The following is a 20,959-nucleotide window of genomic DNA, read 5'->3' on the forward strand; positions in this document are numbered from 1 at the left end:
CCAGGGGAACCAACCATGTGATTAGAAGGTTGGAACTTTCAGTTCCACACCCCCCACCCCCGCCAACCTCCTGGGAGGAGAGAGAAGCTAGAGGTTGAATCAATCACCAATGGCTGGCTTCACTGGTGGCACAGTGGTTAAGAATCCACCTGCCAAGGCAGGGGACATGGGTTCGATCCCTGGTCCAGGAAGATCCCACATGCCACGGAGCAACTAAGCCCGCGAGCCACAACTACTGAGCCTTCATGCCACAACTACTGAAGCCCACATGCCTAGAGCCCATGCTCTGCAACAAGAGAAACCATAGCAACAAGAAGCCCGTGCACCAACACAAAGAGTAGCCCCTGCTCGCCGCAGCTAGAGAAAGCCCGCGCACAGCAACGAAGACCCAATGCAGCCAAAAATAAATAAATAAATAAATAAATAAATAAATAAATAAACAAGTACGTAAAATCACCAATGACCAGTGATCTAATCAATCATGCCTACATAATGAAGCCTCCATGAAAATGCAGAAGAATGGGGTTCCAGGAGCTTCTGGGTTGGGAAACACCTGGAGATGCCAGTAGGATGGCATATCCAGAGAGCATGGAAGCTCAGAGACTCTTCCCACATACCTTGCCCTATGCCGTTCCCGAGTTATACTTTTATAAAAACAAACCTGCAATCTAGTAAATAAACTGTTTTCCTATGTTCTGTGAGCCACTTTAGCAAATTAATGGAACCTGAGAAGGAAGTTGTGGAAACCTCCGCTTTATAGCTGGGTGGTCAGAAACACTTGCAACTGGCCTCTGAGGGTGTGTGTGTGTGTGTGTGTGTGTGTGTGTGTGTGTGTGTGTGTGTGTGTGTGTGTGTGTGTGTGTGTGTGTGTGTGTGTGTGTGTGTGTGTGTGTGTGTGTGTGTGTGTGTGTGTGTGTGTGTGTGTGTGTGTGTGTAGGGAAGGGGGGAGGGGGGAGCAGTCTTATGGAACTGAATTCTTAACTTGTGGGATCTGACACTATCTCCAGGTACATAATGTCAGAATTGAGTTCAGTAGTAGGACATGTAGCTGGTGTGGCAGAATTGCTTGGTGTGGGGAAATCTACACACACTTGGTGACTGCCAGTGTTCTGTGTGAGCAACGTTGCATGTAGAGAGAGGAGATACATGAGTATGTTGTTCCTCAGAGCTGAAGTTTTTTCCTGAATGCATGCAACTTTATGACACATTAAATTCCCATACATATTCATAGCTATTTTTGAACTCTCTGTTTCATTGATTTCTCTATTTTGTCAGTATCAATTCTTAATTATGGTAACTTTATTTTTTATTTTTACTGAGATATAATTGACGTAACATACAATTCACCCAATTAAACTGTACAATTTAATGTTTTTAGTATATTCACAGAATTGTGCCATCATAACCACAGTCTAAATTTAGAACACTGTTGTCCCCACTAAAATATATGCCATATGCATTGACTGCCACTCTCCACTCTCCCATTTCCATACCCAGCCCAAGCAACCACCATTCTTACTTCTGTTTCTATAGATTTGCTTCTTCTGGACACTTCATATAAATGCAATCATAAAATACAGCCTTTTATGACTGACTTCTTTCGCAAAGAATAATATTTTGAAGGTTCAGCTGTGTTATAGTATGTATAAGTATTTTGTTTATTTTTATTGCTAAATAATATTACATCATAGGGATAAGTCACACTTTATTTATCCATTCATCAGTTGAAAAACATTTGGGTTGTTTCCACTTTTTGGTTATTATGAATAATGCTGCTACAAACATCCATGTACAGGTTTTTAGGTGGATGTATGTTTTCACTTCTCCTGGGTATATACCTAGGAGTGAAACTACTGAGTCTTATGGGCACTCTAGGTTTAACTTTTTAAAAACCTGCCAAATGTTTTTCCAAAGGGGCTTCCATTTTTTACCTTCCCCCCAGCAAAGTGTGAGGATTCCAACTTCTCCACATGTTCACCCAAACTTGCTACTGTCCATTTTTAAATTATAATCATGCTAATCAGTGTGAAGAGGCATCTCATTGTGGTTTTGATTTGCATAACCTTGATAAATGATTTTGAAAATCTTTTAACATGCTTATTGGCCATTCGTATATATTCTTTGAAGAAATGTCCACTTAAACTTTTAGCATATTTTTAATTGTTATTTCTCTAATATTAAGGTGTGAGAGGCATTTATACATTCTGAATACAAGTTCTTTATCAGTCACTTGATTTGCAAAAATTTTCTAGCACTTTGTGATTGTTTTCACTTTCTTTACAGTATCCTTTGAAGTACAGAAGTTTTTAATTTTGGTGAATTATTGTATCTATTTGTAGATACATTGTATCTATTTGTATCTATTTTTGTATCATTGTAACTATTTTTTTGTCACTTGTGCTTTTGCTGTGGCTCCTAAAGAATCAGTGCCTAAGAGTTTTGTAGTTTCAGCTATTCTATTTGGGCCTATGAACCATTTAACTTTTGTGTAGGGGTTCAAATTCATTCTCTAGCTTGTGGATACCCAGTTCTTTCAGCACCATTTGCTGAAAAATATTACTCTTTTAATATGATTAACTTGAATTAACTTGGCACCCTTTTCAAAAACAATTAAACATAATTGTAGGGGTTTATTTCAGTACTCTCAATTCTTTTCCATTGATCTGTATGTCAACATTATGCCAATACCACAGTGTCTTGATTACTATAGCCTTGTAGTAAGCTTTAAAATTGGGAAATGTTACTCCTCCAACTTTACTCTTCTTTTGCAAGATTATTTTGGCTATTCTGTCTCCTGCATTTCCAAATGAATTTTACAATCAGCTTGTCAGTATCTCCAAAAATCCAGCTGGGATTTTGATAGAGATTGCACTGAATCTATACATCAGTTTGAGGAGTACTAATATCTTAACAAGTAATAATATTAGTTCTTATGATCCATGAACATATAATGTCTTTCCATTCACTTAGGTCTTGTTTAATTTTTTTAAGTGATGATTTCTAGTTTTCAGCATACAATTCTTGTACTTCTTTTGTTACTCCTAAGTACTTTATTCCTTTTGACACTATCATAAATGAAATTGCTTCCTTTATTTCATCTTTGGATTGTTCATTGCTGGTGTATAGAAATACAATTGATTTTGGTATTGATCTTGCATTGTACCCTGCAACCCTGCTAAACTTATTTATTATTTCTAATAGTTGTGTGTGTGTGAATTCCTTATAATTTTCTAATATACAAGATTACATGATCTGCAAATAGATAGTTTACTTCTTCCTTTCCAAAATTAATGCATTTTATTTCTTTTTCTTGCCTTATTGCCCTGGCTGGAACCACCAGTACCATGTTGACTAAACATGGTGAGAGTATACATCTTTGTCTTGTTCCTGATCTTGGAAAGAAAGCAGTCTTTCACCATTAACTTTGATGTTGGCTCTAGGTTTTTCATAGATGATCTTTCCCAGGTTGAGAAAGATCCTTTCTTCTCCTAGCTTGTTGAGCATCTTTATCATGAAAAATGTTGAATCTTATCAAATTTTTTCTCTGTCTATTGAGATGATCATTTGGTTTTTGTCATTCTATTAATAAAGTCTATTAACTAGTTGATTTTCAGATGTTACACCAGTCTTACATTATGGGATAAATCCCACTTGATCATAGTGTAAAATCTTTTTTATAAATTGTTGGATTTGGTTTGCTAGCACATTGTTGAGGATTTTGGCATCTATACTCAAAAGGAAGACTGGTCTGAGTTTTCTTTTCTTGCTGTGTCTTTGGTTTGTTATCAGGGTAATAAAACTAACTTCACATAATGAGAGGGGAAGTGTTGCCTCCTCTTCTCTTTTTTGAAAGAATCTGTGAAGAATTGGCGTTAATTCTTCTTAAACATTTAGTAGAATTCACCAGTGAAGCCTTCTGGGCCTGGACTTTCCTTTAAGAAAAGTTTCTTGATTACTAAGTCAATCTCTTTATTTGTTATAGGTCTATCCAGATTTTCTATTTCTTCTTTACTAGTTTTGGTAGTTTGTGTCTTTCTAGAAATCTGTCCATTTCATCTAAATTATCTAATTTGTTGGCATATAGTTGTTCACAGTATTCTCTTATAATTCTTTTATTCCTGTATAGTCAATAGTTGTCTCCCCTCTTTCATTCATGATTTTAATAATTTGAGTCTCCTCTCTTTTTCCCTTGGTCAGTCTAACTAAATGTTAATCAATTTAGTTATCTTTCCAAAAAGAATCAACTTTTGGTTTTATTGATTTCCTCTATTATTCCATATTATTATTTCTTTTGTTTCTGTTTTAGTCTTTATTGTTTCTTTCTTCCACTTGTTTTGGGTTTAGTTTGCTCTTCTTTTTCTAGTTTCTTAAGGTGAAACGTTAGGTTATTAATTTGAGGATTTTTTTTTTTTTCTTTTTGCGGTATGCGGGCCTCTCACTGTTGTGGCCTCTCCCGCCGCGGAGCACAGGCTCCGGACGCGCAGGCCCAGCGGCCATGGCTCACGGGCCCAGCCGCTCCGCGGCATATGGGATCCTCCCAGACCGGGGCACGAACCCGTATCCCCTGCATCGGCAGGCGGACTCTCAACCACTGCGCCACCAGGGAGGCCCGAGGATTTTTTTTTTAATACAAGTGACTCCAGCTATAAATTTTCCTCTTAAGCACTGTGTTAGCAGCATCCTATAAGATTTGATATGTTGTTTCAGTTTTCACTCATCTTATGTCAAATAAGGTCAGTCCCCTTAAACAGAGCTGCAGAGCTCTTTCCCCTTACAGCCAGCCAGCCTATCCCCCTGGGCAGAACTCCTGTGCCGCTGCATTGGAGCTGGGAGTGAGGACCCACTTTTCCAAAACAACAATCCTGCTCTCTAAGGGACCAAGTGCAACCCGTGGTGTTCTGGGGCAAGGGCAGTTGGCCCCAATATTCTTGGCCTGCCATGCCTGGGGTAGAACTACTATATTCCAAGTGAAAGCTGGGTAGAGGAAGAGAGATCTGGTCCTCTCAGCCCCGCCTGCCTGGAATAGAGTTGCTACAACACAGGGGTCTGAGAGATGAGAAATTCCAGCAGTGTACCTCTCCTACAATGAAAGCATAGCCCCAGCCTTGGAGCTAGAGAAAGAGGAAGGGATCATCCTCTTGGCTGCAACAGCCCAGGGTAGAGGTTCTATAACAAGGAGCAGGGGGTAGAAAAGGGGTTATGGAACCAGCCATTACTCAAATGCCACACTCTTGCTGTTCTTACTGAAATTTACTAGATTTTCTTATTTTCAATAGCTTGAGATACAACTTGCATAATTCATCCATTTAAAGTACACAATTCAATGGTTTTTAGTACATTCATAGAGTTGCTCAACCATCACCACAATCAATTTTAGAACAATTTCATCACATCAAAAAGAGATCCCATTCCCATTAGCAGTCACGCCCCATTTTCTCCCAATCCCTTCAGCCCTAGGCAACCCTAATCTACTTTCTATCTCTACAGATAGCCTACTCTAGACATTTCATATAAATTGAATTATAGATTATACGTCTGGCTTTTGTGTCTGGTTTCCTTCACCTAGCTTAATGTTTTCAAGTTTTATCCATTTTGAACCACTGATCAGTATTTTATTTCTTTTTATCCCTGAATAATATTCCATGTTATGTTTTTACCAACTTTTGTTCATCGATTCATCAGCTGATAGACATTTGGGTTGTTTCAATTGCTTTGCTGTTATCAAAAATGCTGCTATGGGGCTTCCCTGGTGGCGCAGTGGTTGAGAGTCCGCCTGCCGATGCAGGGGACATGGGTTCATGCCCCAGACTGGGAAGATCCCACGTGCCACGGAACGGCTGGGCCATGGCCGCTGGGCCTGCGCATCCGGAGCCTGTGCTCCGCAACAGGAGAGGACACAACAGTGAGAGGCCCGCGTACCACAAAACAAAACAAAAAAATGCTGCTATGAATATGTAGATGTATATTTTCATTTCTATTGGGTATATACCTAGGAGTACAATTACTAAGTCATATGGTAACTCCAATTTTAACTTCCAAACTATTTTGAGGAACTTCCAAACTATTTTCCAAAGTGGAGGCATCATTTTACATTCCCTGCATAAGTGTATGAGGATTCCAATTCTTTCACATCCTTGCCAATAACTGCTATTACATGTCCTTTTTATTACAGTCATCCTAGTGTATGTGATACAATATGTCATCATGGTTTTGATTGGCATTTTCCTGATGACTAGTGATACTGAGCAGCTTTTTATGTGTTTACTGGCCATTTATATATTTTCTGTGGAGAAGTCTCTTTTCAGATCTTTTGTCTAGTTTTTAATTAGGTTTTCTTTCTATTGTTGAGTTATAAGAGTTCTTTCAGTAAAAACTCCATTATCAGATATATGAGCTGCAAATATTTTCTCCCGTTCTATAAGTTGTCTTTTTACTTTTCTGATGGTGTTCTTTGAAGAACTAAGGTTTTTAATTTTGATGATTAGTAGATTTTCTTGAATGAAAGTTTCTCCTTTGCCCTTAGGACAATTTTCAGAGCTTTATATGGTTGGTTTTTTGTTGTTGTTTTTTTAATTTTTCACCAATTAAATTTTTTTTGTTAGGTTCACCAAGCTCCTTACTCCATCATTTCAGAAGTTCTTCCCTACAATATATTTTAATGTCCTAAAGGTTTAGTATCCTAGGACTTCTTATTCAGCATTTTCCTAATATTATCATAGAAGTATATTTCCAGAGGAAATCCAGCATCATATTCACAAATTACATACATATACACACGCTCTATTATTTCAATACATATATTATCTTTAATGCTCACTGAAAATCCTGCACAGTAGATATTATTAGCACTATTTTACAATGAGCAAACAGATTCAGAGGGATAATATCACTAAAGGTCACACAACTATTATGAGATGGAATTGTGGATTAAAACCCAGATCAACCTGTCGCCAAAATATATGTTTTTCTATTATGAAATGCCAACTGAGGCTAAGTCCCAATCAATCTCAAGGAATAGAAATTTATATAAGTATAAATGTAGAATTCCAGAAAAATTGCATACTTGGAGTCAGCTTAGTATAAAGGTTCAATTAAATTCCTAGTTCAACAATAATTCTTCTCTTTCAAGTGTAGGGTTCAATACTGACTAAACAATGAGCTAAATATGTGAAATAAGTCAGAAAGAAAAAGACAAATACCATATAATCTCACGTGTGGAATCTAAAAAACAAAACAAATAAACAAAACAAAATGAAAACAGACTCATAGATACAGAGAACAAATGGTGGTTGCCAGAGGGGAGATGGGGGAATGGGTGAAGTAGGTGAAGGGAATCAAGAGGTACAAACCTCCAGTTATAGAATAAATAAGTCACAGGGATGCATTATACACCATAAGGCATATCCTCAATTATACCATAATAACTTTGTATGGGGACAGATGGTTACTAGATGACTTACCATGGTGATCACTTCATAATGTATTTAAATGTTGAATCACTATGTTGTATAACCTAACATAATATTGTACATCAGCTATATTTCAATTTTAAAAAGATGAACTAAAATTTCAATACAATTACAGTTTAAAACCAAATTTAATGTCAAATTAGCCAGGAAACACTGATTAGTGTAAAATTTTTCAAACAATAAAGAAAAGATTTGATGAATGACAGGCTTAAAAAGAATTAATTAACTATGCCTTAAAGTTGCTATTCTATTTATAATTAGTAGTATTATAATTTTCTACAGAGATATCTGGGTCATAGTCTCATAATACAGCCAATACAAATTTTACTTACATCTAATAGGTTTATGAACCAGGTTATGACCAGAAAAACTCCTTTTCATTGTTTTTTACTGAAGTAGAGTTGATTTACAAAACTGTGTTAGTTTCAAGTGTACAGCAAAGTGTCCTTTTCTTTTTACAGTTGACAATTTTTTTCCTAATAAATTGTTTTGTTTTATAAATGGAGCTTCCATTCTTCATTCATATAGAGAAAACATTTGGAACTTTTATTAAGTGTGGATTGCACTTATATTTAAATTTTGTTCTCAAAGCTGTTAGTTCTCTTAGTAGCCTTTTGATATGCAAGAAATTCTAGAATAAAAACAGAACCTACTAACTAAATAAATAAAACTACTGGGTCAAAAACAAAGTGCAAAGCAAGATAAAATACTAAGTTTCTAATTTTTGATTAACATGCTTTATTGTGTGACATAAAGAGTAAGTTTAGGTTAAATGTTAAAATGCTGATTCAACAAATTCTGTAATTCTAAACATGCACAGAAGTTTAAAAGACAAAATGGTAGGATAAAAGAACTCACTTCTTTTTGCCTTGGACATAATTCACATAAAGAGTTTATTACCCTAGGAATAAAAGTTCCTTACTGCTATGTTGGCTAACCAGATGATGTTTGGATGAACATTTATTGATCACTCACCATGAACCAAGGACTACTTTATAGATGTCATGATGAATCTACAACCAGTGTAGAAAGGGGACTAAAAATATCAAAATGTATTATTAAAGAGGAGTCAAGGTTGGTTATAGAATATCTTTAACCAGAAAGATAATGAGATGACAAAGAACTATGTAGTATTTCAACCTTGGTATACTATACACACTGGTAAAGTAAATGATTTTCTGGCTTAATCTAACATGTCATTCTATCATCTTATCTTCCTTTGAGCCTATAAAAACTCATCCCTCACTTTTGCTAATCATGCATGAATATCATAAATTGATATGCATGTAGATAAAAATTTCTAATAAAAACTTGTGAAAAAAACATAAAAAAGCATATGCAAACTTTTATATCTAGAAATTAGCCAAATGAGCCCTGCTGATCTGCAATGGAAAAGTTGACTCAAACCATAAATAAGAATAAAAGCAATTAAGGGGAACTGTTAATAAAGTTAAAAATTATAGAAAAAACAAACAGGTAAAAAATAAATACCTTTACTTAGTCACTAGATTTGTTTAATGAAATTAGCATTTTAAAAGTAGGTTGACATATTAACAAGTTGAAGGAGAAAAACCATATGATCATCTCAATAGATGCAGAAGCTTTCGACAAAATTCAACACCCAGTTATGATAAAAACCCTGCAGAAAGTAGGCATAGAGGGAACTTTCCTCAACATAATAAAGGCCATATATGACAAACCCACAGCCAACATCGTCCTCAATGGTGAAAAACTGAAACCATTTCCACTAAGATCAGGAACAAGACAAGGCTGCCCACTCTCACCACTCTTATTCAACCTAGTTTTGGAAGTTGTAGCCACAGCAATCAGAGAAGAAAAGGAAATAAAAGGAATCCAAATCAGAAAAGAAGTAAAGCTGTCACTGTTTGCAGATGACATGATACTATACATAGAGAATCCTAAAGATGCTACCAGAAAACTACTACAGCTAATCAATGAATTTGGTAAAGTAGCAGGATACAAAATTAATGCACAGAAATCTCTGGCATTCCTGTACACTAATGATGAAAAATCTGAAAATGAAACCAAGAAAACACTCCCATTTACCATTGCAACAAAAAGAATAAAATATCTAGGAATAAACCTACCTAAGGAGACAAAAGACATGTATGCAAAAAATTATAAGACACTGATGAAAGAAATTAAAGATGATACAAATAGATGGAGAGATATACCATGCTCCTGGATTGGAAGAATCAATATTGTGAAAATGACTCTACTACCCAAAGCAATCTACAGATTCAATGCAATCCCTATCAAACTACCACTGGCATTTTTCACAGAACTAGAACAAAAAATTTCAAAATTTGTTTGGAAAAACAAAAGACACCGAATAGCCAAAGCAATCTTGAGAACGAAAAATGGAGCTGGAGGAATCAGGCTCCCTGACTTCAGACTATACTACAAAGCTACAGTAATCAAGACAGTGTGGAACTGGCATAAAAACAGAAAGATAGATCAATGGAACAGGATAGAAAGCCCAGAGATAAACCCACGCACATATGGTCAACTTATCTTTGATAAAGGAGGCAGGAATGTACAGTGGAGAAAGGACAGCCTCTTCAATAAGTGGTGCTGGGAAAACTGGACAGGGACATGTAAAAGTATGAGATTAGATCATTCCCTAACACCATACACAAAAATAAGCTCAAAATGGATTAAAGACCTAAATGTAAGGCCAGAAACTATCAAACTCTTAGAGGACAACATAGGCAGAACACTCTATGACATAAATCACAGCAAGATCCTTTTGGACCCACCTCCTAGAGAAATGGAAATAAAAACATAAATAAACAAATGGGACCTAATGAAACTTCAAAGCTTTTGCACAGCAAAGGAAACCATAAACAAGACCAAAAGACAACCCTCAAAATGGGAGAAAATATTTGCAAATGAAGCAACTGACAAAGGATTAATCTCCAAAATTTATAAACAGCTCATGCAGCTCAATAGCAAAAAAACAAACAACCCAATCCAAAAATGGGCAGAAGACTTAAATAGGCATTTCTCCAAAGAAGATATACAGACTGTCAACAAACACATGAAAGAATGCTCAACATCATTAATCATTAGAGAAATGCAAATCAAAACTACAATGAGATATCATCTCACACCAGTCAGAATGGCCATCATCAAGAAATCTAGAAACAATAAATGCTGGAGAGGGTGTGGAGAAAAGGGAACACTCTTGCACTGCTGGTGGGAATGTGAATTGGTACAGCCACTATGGAGAACAGTATGGAGGTTCCTTAAAAAACTAAAAATAGAACTACCATATGACCCAGCAATCCCACTACTAGGCATATACCCTGAGAAAACCATAATTCAAAAAGAGACATGTACCAAAATGTTCATTGCAGCTCTATTCACAATAGCCCGGAGCTGGAAACAACCTAAGTGTCCATCATCGGATGAATGGATAAAGAAGATGTGGCACATATATACAATGGAATATTACTCAGCCATAAAAAGAAATGAAACTGAGCTATTTGTAATGAGGTGGATAGACCTAGAGTCTGTCATACAGAGTGAAGTAAGTCAGAAAGAGAAAGACAAATACCGTATGCTAACACATATATATGGAATTAAAAAAAAAATGTCATGAAGAACCTAGGGGTAAAACGGGAATAAAGACACAGACCTACTTGAGAATGGACTTGAGGATATGGGGAGGGGGAAGGGTAAGCTGTGACAAAGCGAAAGAGAGGCATGGACATATATACACTACCAAACGTAAGGTAGATAGATAGTGGGAAGCAGCCGCAGAGCACAGGGAGATCAGCTCGGTGCTTTGTGACCGACTGGAGGGGTGGGATGGGGAGGGTGGGAGGGAGGGAGATGCATGAGGGAAGGGTTGAGGGAACAGATGTATATGTATGACTGATTCACTTTGTTATAAAGCAGAAACTAATAAAAAAAAAAAAGGTTGAACTTTTGTAGCAGTGATACGTAACACCTATAATTTCTGAACAGTTTTGAACTCACATAAGCTTTTAAATTAGTTTAAATATATTTTAAGCCATTACAAAGGAATTCTGAAAAAAACAGAGGAGCATCAGAACCTGCAACCGACATCACATACGTATGCTCCACATCTCACCTTTTTATTTTATCTTCCACCCAGTTACCACATAGGCAGCCCATTTGTAAGGACTCCAGGAGAGCTTGCTCAGCTAAACTGAATTTGATCTGGTTAGCTTTCATAATCATCACCATCTGCAGCTTTTCCTTTGATCATATTGAAGATAACTAATCTTCTTACTTCTTCATAAAACAGTTTACTATTTTTTCCCTCCTTGCTCACCTATGCTGCTTCCACGGATGTGAGCATTCTATGATCCCAATGCTTATGGCATATGATGAACTGTCATCTTCCCTTACACAGCTTTACACTTAGTTTATTTTTCAGAAAATGCTACTGTCCAATCTCAATTTAGGCCCTGACATATAAATATCTCCCTCTATCTCTATCTTTCTCTCTCTCTCTCCTTCTCTCTCTCTCTCTCTCTCTGTCACACACACACACACACACGCACACGCGCACACACACACACGCACACTCACACGCACACACATGCACAAACACACAAACACAATACCATTTTATTTTTTCCCAGATTTAAATTTTCAAAACTTAAGAATATATATATTAATAAATTTCAAAAAGCTTAATAAAAAAGCTTTATGCCCACATTATAAATTTAGGAAGCCAGTCATATAATGCACATTTAAATACACAAATACAAACATACACACATTTGAGAAATACTATTTAATAGTATTAAATTTTTAAGGACCACTACGAGAGACAGAAAGTGATGTTTATATTAGCAAAAACAATGCTCATATATAAATACTACTCCTATTATTGGTAAAAAGCAGGAATCAACAGATTTTGAATAAAAATTCAGAACAGAATTTTTATTAGCCCATTAGTTTTGAATGCCTCCTGCAAAATCAGAAACATGTCCTTCTAAAGCAAACCTAACTGATCATTTGATGCAAAAATATTATCAAGAAACTTTTGCTTTACCACAAAGCACAGCAATCAAAGCACTTGCCAAAATCCTATCTAATGCTAGCAATCGTTATTATTATATAATCAGTCAAACCCCCAAAGTATAGGGAAAAAATATACACTTGACCATTTTCAATCACAAGTTCTTTAGAGAATAAAATATTCTTTGAGCAAAACCTCATGAGAACTAGAATTCCCTTTTCAATATGTGGTCTCTCCTAGAGCTGTAACTAAATATTACCGAGTGGCAGAAAAACAAATCTCAAGAAATGATGGACTTAAAAAAATTTCATTGTGGAAAGCACAAAGCAAATCCTAATAATACCAATTTGAAAATGATAGCTCCCCTGCTTCAAGAGAAGCAGATACAAAAACTCACAGTAAAAAAAAAAAAAAAAAAAAAAAAAAAAAAAACCTCACAGTAATGACTAAAAGACCCAACTGGATCTATTGAACCTCTGATGGGCTTTAATAAGCATGATCACTAAGCAGCTTGAACTTGAAATTCGGTTTTAATTAGTAGTTGATTAAATCATTATTAAATTCATAGAATTTAAAATTAATAGTTCAACTTTAATCAAAGCTTTTTAAAGTCAAATTCAGTAGTGTATAACATGGAACATGAAACTAATTTTGTTAAATCCTTAGATGTCCTATGTTGAAATTCTATTAATTTTATGACATTAAAAATAATAATATACTACTCATTTGCTAATCATATCTTCTAAATCCACACCTTGAATAGGAGTAATTTCACGAATATAAAAGTACAATTAATGTTGGCTGGGTTTATATTCCTTAAATATCAACAAAAGACTCAACATAACCAGTTTGAACTTTTCCAAAATTATGCTCTATATTTTTATTCTCTCTCTTGAAACAGGGAAGCTATCACTTTGCAACTGGCTTATTGACACTGTGTATATCCTGACCTGGATGATCTCTATGGTTTCTTCCAATTCTGAGAGGCTAGACCTTAGGTTATACAATTGATATTTTTAAGTCTCAAAACTTCCTGAAGCCTTTGCATATATTAATAATACCTTGATCTCACTAGTAAACCTATAGAGGAAAGTGGCTTTAATTTTCTCTTACAAGGCAACATAGAAAATAAAGACCAAGACTTGAATAATGGTCATGAATGTGACCTAAACTAGAAAACAAGTGGTTACCTCAAAGGGAGAGGAAAATTACCTGTATCTAACTTATGCTTCCCATCTATATTCTATAAAAGCTGACACTATCTTGTTCAATAGAAACATAACTGTGGGAAAGACACACTAGGGTATGTAGGATCATAGGATGCCATTAAAACAAAGTTTTATTTCCAAAAACAAAAGGTAAAAGCCTCTTCTTAAGGCATTTTCTCTTCAGTCAAAAACAATTATGAATTCAAAGCAAAAATAACAGACTGTGAGGATGCAGAACTAAAAAAACCTCCATTTTTTATGGTTTAAAATTTTTAATTTGACAGATATCTCTTTAGAGAGAAATTTATAAGATTCCCCTCCCAACTCAAAGGCCACTAACCTACAGAAAAAAATAAAAGGAAATAAAGGACTATGTACCCAAAAAATGATTTAAGAAAAGCTACATATGAGTTTTTTAATAAAAAATAAAACACTGTACTTACTATTTAAAGTAATAGTATTTTCATTAAATATTTTTTAAATTTCATATTATGGTTGGGTAAAGAGATAGAAAGCAACTGTTCTAAAAAGAATAAAACAGAACAAGTTAAAGGAGAAAGCTAATAATAAGGAAGGATAAAAAGAGGAAGACAAGAAAACAGAAAGATGGAAGAAAATAAGACATAAAGCTACGGCTTTAAGAGAGATGAAAAAACAGAGAGGAACATATAAATAGTTAGGCTGAACCATGTGAACTGTAGACCACTTAGGTTGCAACCTGAATACGCTTCTGAACATCCCAATGGCTCTTCCACCAGTCAGAACAATAGTGCTTTATAGGCTGAGTGCCAATGGTCCAAACAAGCAAACGGTGGTTGCTAGTGAGCTACAACTCTCCTTATTTCAGACCATCCACCAAACTGTAAAAGTTAAAAAGTAAAAACCTATTGGCATCACGTAAATTATTTTTAATCACAAAGCATGGTGAATTCAGTGGTGAATTCAGCCAGTCTTCTTTTATCTAGTCATTGGAGTGCTAGGAGACCAGAATCAGGAGGATTCACGCAACTTATATTGCTGACAATGTCTTCGCCATTGCATTCTCAGTTATAACTCACTTTCCAAACTGTTTGATTACAGCAAGACCAATACTCAGCTCAATGACTCTGACGTGTTTCTCTCCACCATGATTCACCCTCCTGAATCAGGGGGGAGAAGTGGGATAGCCCATGAAATTTAGGGTAGCACATAACAGTGAATAGGCACTACAGCATGCCACACAGAGAGCTCTAAGCTTTCTAAAATCCCACATCCAAAGAACTCAAACTACAAATTCAAACACAGTGTAAGCAATAATATCAATCCCTTTATCAGAACAAACTGGATATTCTGAGTTAAATGGAGACAGAGTTGGACATTAGAGGATATACAGACATTTGTTCCAGGAAAAGAAGGAGCATTTCAGTCAATGTGGTCAAAAATATGAAAAACCAAAACAGAAGCAAGAAAGTTATGAAAATATATAATTTGTTTAGGAAGCCAAGAGTACTCTAATGTGGCTGAAGCAAGACAGAGGGCCACCTGTCTGTATGTAATATTGGGTCATTTGAAAATGATAAAGAGTTTAAATGTTATCCCATCATTACTTTCTTTGTCATTGTTACCTTTCTAACTAGGCAGCATTGATTTGGCTACCACTTCTTAGTATAACCCTGAGCTTCCATCTTTTTGGACAAGGAAAAGAATATTCATTTTCCTCAGTAACTAACATCGCTAAGAGTTGTGGAATATAATTGCAAGTGAAGTAGCCAAGTCTTTGGGGAAGGTATGTACGTGGAGAACAAGACAAAGAGGAAATAGGGTATTACTATAAACTTTATGCCCTCCCTCTTGGGGTTCCGAGAAAACTGCAGAGTTGGAGTATGTGCATCAACCAAATAAATCCATCCAACAAATGTTTATTGAGGCAAGTACTACTGTGGAATCTTGGCATGTAAAATGAAGTTAGCCTCAATGCACTCTCAATCTCTTGGCAGAGATAATACACATCAGATTTTGGTGTTATGATAAAGATGCTAAACTAAGAACTAAAGAAACACAAAGTTGGGAGAGGTCAGAATTCTGAATTTAGGTGGATGAAAAAGTAGGAAAAGATGGAACCATAGAAAGCGTCACAGACTGCAAAATTTCAGAGCTGACCATCACAGGATAATATAGGAATTTGTTAAAAGAAGAGAATAAGCATTTCAGTCAACGTGGGTCAAAAAATAAACAGTCTGAACAAATGTAAGACATTGTGAAGATATATAATGTGTTTACAAAGCTGAGAGTACTTTACTGTGGCTGAAGCAAGATAAAGAGAGGGCAAGGGCAATACAAGAAGCTGGAAAAGTTAACATAGAGCCACAAACAACAGGGCCTTAGATTACATGACACGAAGCTGGACTTTATTCTGAAAGCAACAGGGAGACATTGATTGTTTTTTAATAAATGGAGGGTGACAAGAGCAGATCAATACTTTAGAAAGATAAATTTGGTGATGGTGTGAAGGCTCGATTATTGGGGAATGGAGACAGAGTGATCAGGTTCAAAATGATTATAAAAGGGAGTCTTTGGGGCTTCCCTGGTAGCGCACCACAACGAAGAGTAGTCCCCACTCGCCACAACTAGAGAAAGCCTGCGCACAGCAACGAAGACCCAACACAGCCAAAAAATAAATTTAAAAAATAAAAATAGGGCTTCCCCGGTGGCGCAACAGTTAAGAATCCACCTGCCAATGCAAGGGACACGGGTTCGAGCCCTGGTTCAGGAAGATCCCACGTGCCACAGAGCAACTAAGCCCATAAGCCACAACTACTGAGCCCGCGTATCACAACCACTGAAGCCTGTGCGCCTAGAGCCCGTGTTCCCCAACAAGAGAAGCCACCGCAGTGAGAGGCCCGCGCACCACAACAAAGAGTCGCCCCCGCTTGCCGCAACCAGAGAAAAGCCCACGCACAGCAATGAAGACCCAACGCAGCCAAAAATAAAATAAATTTATTTTTTAAAAAAGCGGGGGGAGTCTTTGAAATCATTAGATCTACTGATTATAAACCCTAACTCCACCTCCATCTAGATAACATTGTTTTATGCACTTAAAAAAAAAAAAAGAAAGAAAAACACCTGAATCAATTTGAAAACACTCTGTAATTCAGACTTCCACTAATTCATCTAGTTTTCCCAATTATTCCAAAGAACAGAGGTTTTATTATGTATAGCTTTGTTGTACACAGTGTCTCCAGTTTTGAAATTTTATATCAATGCCACTAAAATTACTTTCATACAATTACCTCATGGCATGTAGTGAGAAAAAAAAACCTGTCAAACATCCAATTTGACCCAATAAAGTAACTGCCATAGGGTTTTCTTTTCTATCCTTACCATTACAAGTTCTTCCTGTAATTCACTGCAACTTTTTTCATTATACTGGAGTCTCTCTGAAAGGTCTATAATTACTTTCTTCTGTTCCTCGATTTCTTCATTTAGTTTCTTGTTGTTGGAGAAATACTTTCTTTCTAATCTGAAAAGTTAAAGTGTCAGAGCAGGTTTTTCAAATATGCTTTTATCAGGTCCTATTATACAACTTTAACACAAGTGGCAGATGTATTATATATCATGGTTTCATGCCCAGAGGTTTTAAAGGTCACTTCTCATTTTTTCAAATTGAAAGAATTGTACATTCTTAAATGAAAGACTCTAAAGGAATAATAGCCCCACTTTTTGATAGCAGATATCTGTACTATACCCAAGGTTATAAGCAAAATAGATCTGGTTAGTGTTGATTCACCACTATTTATGATAAACAAACCCCACCCACCACAGTTCAATTAGCTCAGAGACTGCCTCAAAACAGAAAGCAGTCCTATCAAATGATTTTCAAATTAAAGTATAACATTAGAAATGACACAAATGTTTTACTCCTGACTGTCCATGCAAGTGGAACTGGTGTGGTGACATGGAAAATCCAAAAGCAAGAATAATCAAAAATCATTCATATTCACTGTCAAAACATAAATTTCAAAGGATTTCCTTGCCTATTTGAATTTTGCTCAGGCTAGCACTAAGCTGTATTTACATTCTTGTTTGGATATAAGATGACAAGCAGTTCGGAAGTATTTTAAATTTTGCTGTAGATAATCCACCAAGTGGATAATTTTAATTCAAATTAAAGTGTTGCTGCTATTTTTAATCTGATATCTTCCTGATAAATGTAGTAGATCTGTTTCCTATAACTTTTAAGCTGTAATATGGGAGATAGGGTGACTCAGTCTAATCAAATCCACACTACACTCAGGCTGTAATCAAATGAAGACCTAATTTTTGAATAACACATGATCTTATTCTGAACAGTCAACACTTCTTTCTCTAGGAATGGAAAAGAGACAATTCTAGTGCCAACCCTTTGGTATATTCTTCCTTGAATCAAGGATATTCCACGGCAGAGTGGGTAAAATTTAAACATGTATAGATTAGATAAGACATTGATATCAACTTCCCAGAAAGTAAAACTAAACAACAAAAATGGATCAAAGTAGAGAAAAGATAAGAAAATCAATCCAGGAATCCCAACATATAAATAACAGAAATTCTAGAAACAGAAGGTAAAGAAAGTGGAAAGGGAGAAATCAGCAAAGTAATAATATAAGAGAATTTGCCAGAAACAAATTATTCAAATCTCTAAAATTGAAAGAGCTCAGTGAGTGCCCAGCATGAATGAAAAACAACCTATGCCAGGCCCATCATCATGAAATTTCAGAACAGTGGGAACAAAAAGAAGATTCCACATTGTGTTCATAGAGTACAGAAATACATATTATTAGTATTATTTTATCATGTGTTACAATCTAACACCAATAAACCATTTCTAGATATTTGCCTATGTTTCCAGACTTGGTAACATATATACTCTATACAAGTTTCCAGAGGAAAACACAGGTCTCATACAAAGATCAGGAATCAAATGACTTCAGTCTTCTTGACACTAGAACTGAATAAACAGCCAGCTAAACTATGCAAAAGGGTAAAGATCAAGTAAAGACATTTTCAGAATGCAAGTTTTAAAATTTTTTCTCTAATGTATAATTTCTCAAGAAGCTACTTTACAAGGGAGTAAATCAAACAAGGAAGATGGGCACGAGATCAGTAAACAAGAGATCCAATATAAGAGAAGTAAAGGCAATGCCAAGGATGGTGGTGAAGAGAAGTCCTGGGATGACTGTGACAGGAAGCCTATAAAACAATTCATCCAGAAAGGAGGAGGTGGAGAGAAGAGTCCAAGAGTGATACATCTTACAAGAAGCTCAAAATGATAGAATTTCTGAGGTATAGAAACATAATGAGAGATTTTCAATTTTGTTAGACAGTTTAAGAATAACTTAGTGATTGGTGCACACAAACTAATCCATCATAAAATGAGACAATTATTAACTACTCATTCGTTTGATGATTCAGCAAATCTTTACTTTGCAGCTCTTGTGTACCAAGCACTAGTCTAGACTTTGGGAGATAGCAATGAACAAAACAAAGTTCCTCTCCACATAGGAAGACACAATAAACAACAAAGAATATAATAAAACGTTGTATAGAGTAATAAAGATGCCGGACCAAAAAAAATGTAGAAATATACACCAAAATACAACCCTACTGAAAGGATGGGAGGAAGGAAGAAATAAGTGTGTGCTGTGTGGTAGAAATGTACAATGTAGATAAATAAGTTGAGGCCAATAGATAACATGTAGAGGTGGAAGTTGAAAAAGTGGCACAATATGCATGATATTTAGAAATACAAAGTTAAATATCAGAAGAAACAGCTATAAGAATTAAAATTGGTTGCTTCAGGGCTTCCCTGGTGGCGCAGTGGTTGAGAGTCCGCCTGCCGATGCAGGGGACATGGGTTCGTGCCCCGGTTCGGGAGGATCCCACATGCCGCAGAGCGGCCAGGCCCGTGAGTCAGGGCAGCTGAGCCTGCGCGTCCGGAGCCTCGGCTCCACAGTGGGAGAGGCCACAACGGTGAGAGGCCAGCGTACCGCAAAAAAAAAATTGGTTTCTTCAAAAGAGCAGAAACTGGTCGTAGAAAGCAATGGGGTACCAAAATGTGGTTTATCATGAGCTTAAAAGCACTATTTTACTTCTTAGATTATGTACAAGTGCTAACTTTAATAAAATCAAATTTTAATTTAAAAAATTATTAAGCAGCAAATATAAAATTAAATGCACCTGTTATTTGGTGCTATTTTATAAATAAAGTCCAAGTTGAGTCCACTGAAATGGGGAACATCCCTTGCTGTCAGTAGTCTCATGCACAACCCAAAGAAGCTGGCTCCTATGCTTCTGCCAACAGCCCCACCCAAGGGGAATGAGTAGGGCGGGAGTAAACTGAAGGTTCAAGGGAGCCCCAGTCTCTTTGAACCCAATAGAGAAGAGTCAGGACAGATGGAGGATTTTAGGCAAGAAAGGAAAGGGAGAAGAAGGAAACTTGTAGTTAAGAGCCGTTCTTTCCTACTGGATTCCCATTTTGTTGTTGTTGTTATTGTTGTTTAAGAGTTCAGCTAAGAATTTGACAACAGTACAGCTGTTTTAACAAATAGCCACCTTCAGGCTATCTTTTACCAAGAATATAAACAATAATAGTGCCACAAGTTATAATACTGGGTTGGCTAAAAAGTTCACTCATTTTTTTCAGTAATTTGGCTCTAGTACACCTTACTTGTCTTTACCTTCATTCAAAATAATTTTGTTAGACTGTATTGTGACAGCTGTCATATCAGCGTGCATTTAAAAAAACTTATCAAATTTGGTGAATTTTTGTGTAGCCATTTGGATATTGAATAAAAAAGCAAATTTTTGGCATATTATGCTTTTATTATTTCAAGAAAGGTAAAAACGCAACTGAAACACACAAAAAAAGATTTGTGCAGTGTATGGAGAAGGTGCTGTGACTGATCGAACGTGTCAAAAGTGGTTTGCGAAGTTTTGTGCTGGAGATTTCTCGCTGGATGATGCTCCACGGTCAGGTAGACCAGTTGAAGTTGATAGTGATCAAATCGAGACATTAACTGAGAACAATCAATGTTATACCACGCGGGAGAGAACCGACATACTCAAAATATCCTAATCAAGCACTGAAAATCATTTGCACCAGCTTGGTTATGTTAATCGCTTTGATGTTTGAGTTCCACATAAGTTAAGCGAAAAAAACCTTTATGACCGTATTTCCGCATGCGATTCTCTAATGAAACGTAACAAAAATGTTTCGTTTTTAAAACAAATTGTGACGGATGATG

The 20,959-nt window shown here is 36.2% G+C and overlaps 1 protein-coding gene across 1 annotated transcript in view; it reads right to left on the reverse strand.

Annotated features, from left to right (window-relative positions):
• The window catches only part of CCDC171 (coiled-coil domain containing 171), a gene marked incomplete at its 3' end in the record, with an annotated part of 345,924 nt that overhangs the window by 235,551 nt on the left and 89,414 nt on the right, over positions 1–20,959 (reverse strand). Inside the window, exon 10 of the mRNA XM_082603964.1 lies at positions 17,058–17,196. Coding sequence (XP_082460090.1) covers positions 17,058–17,196 — 139 coding nt within the window. The remainder of the gene's footprint in view (positions 1–17,057; positions 17,197–20,959) is intronic.

Source organism: Mesoplodon mirus, assembly GCF_964341445.2.
Source record: "Mesoplodon mirus genome assembly, chromosome: 1".
Lineage (NCBI taxonomy): Eukaryota > Metazoa > Chordata > Mammalia > Artiodactyla > Ziphiidae > Mesoplodon > Mesoplodon mirus.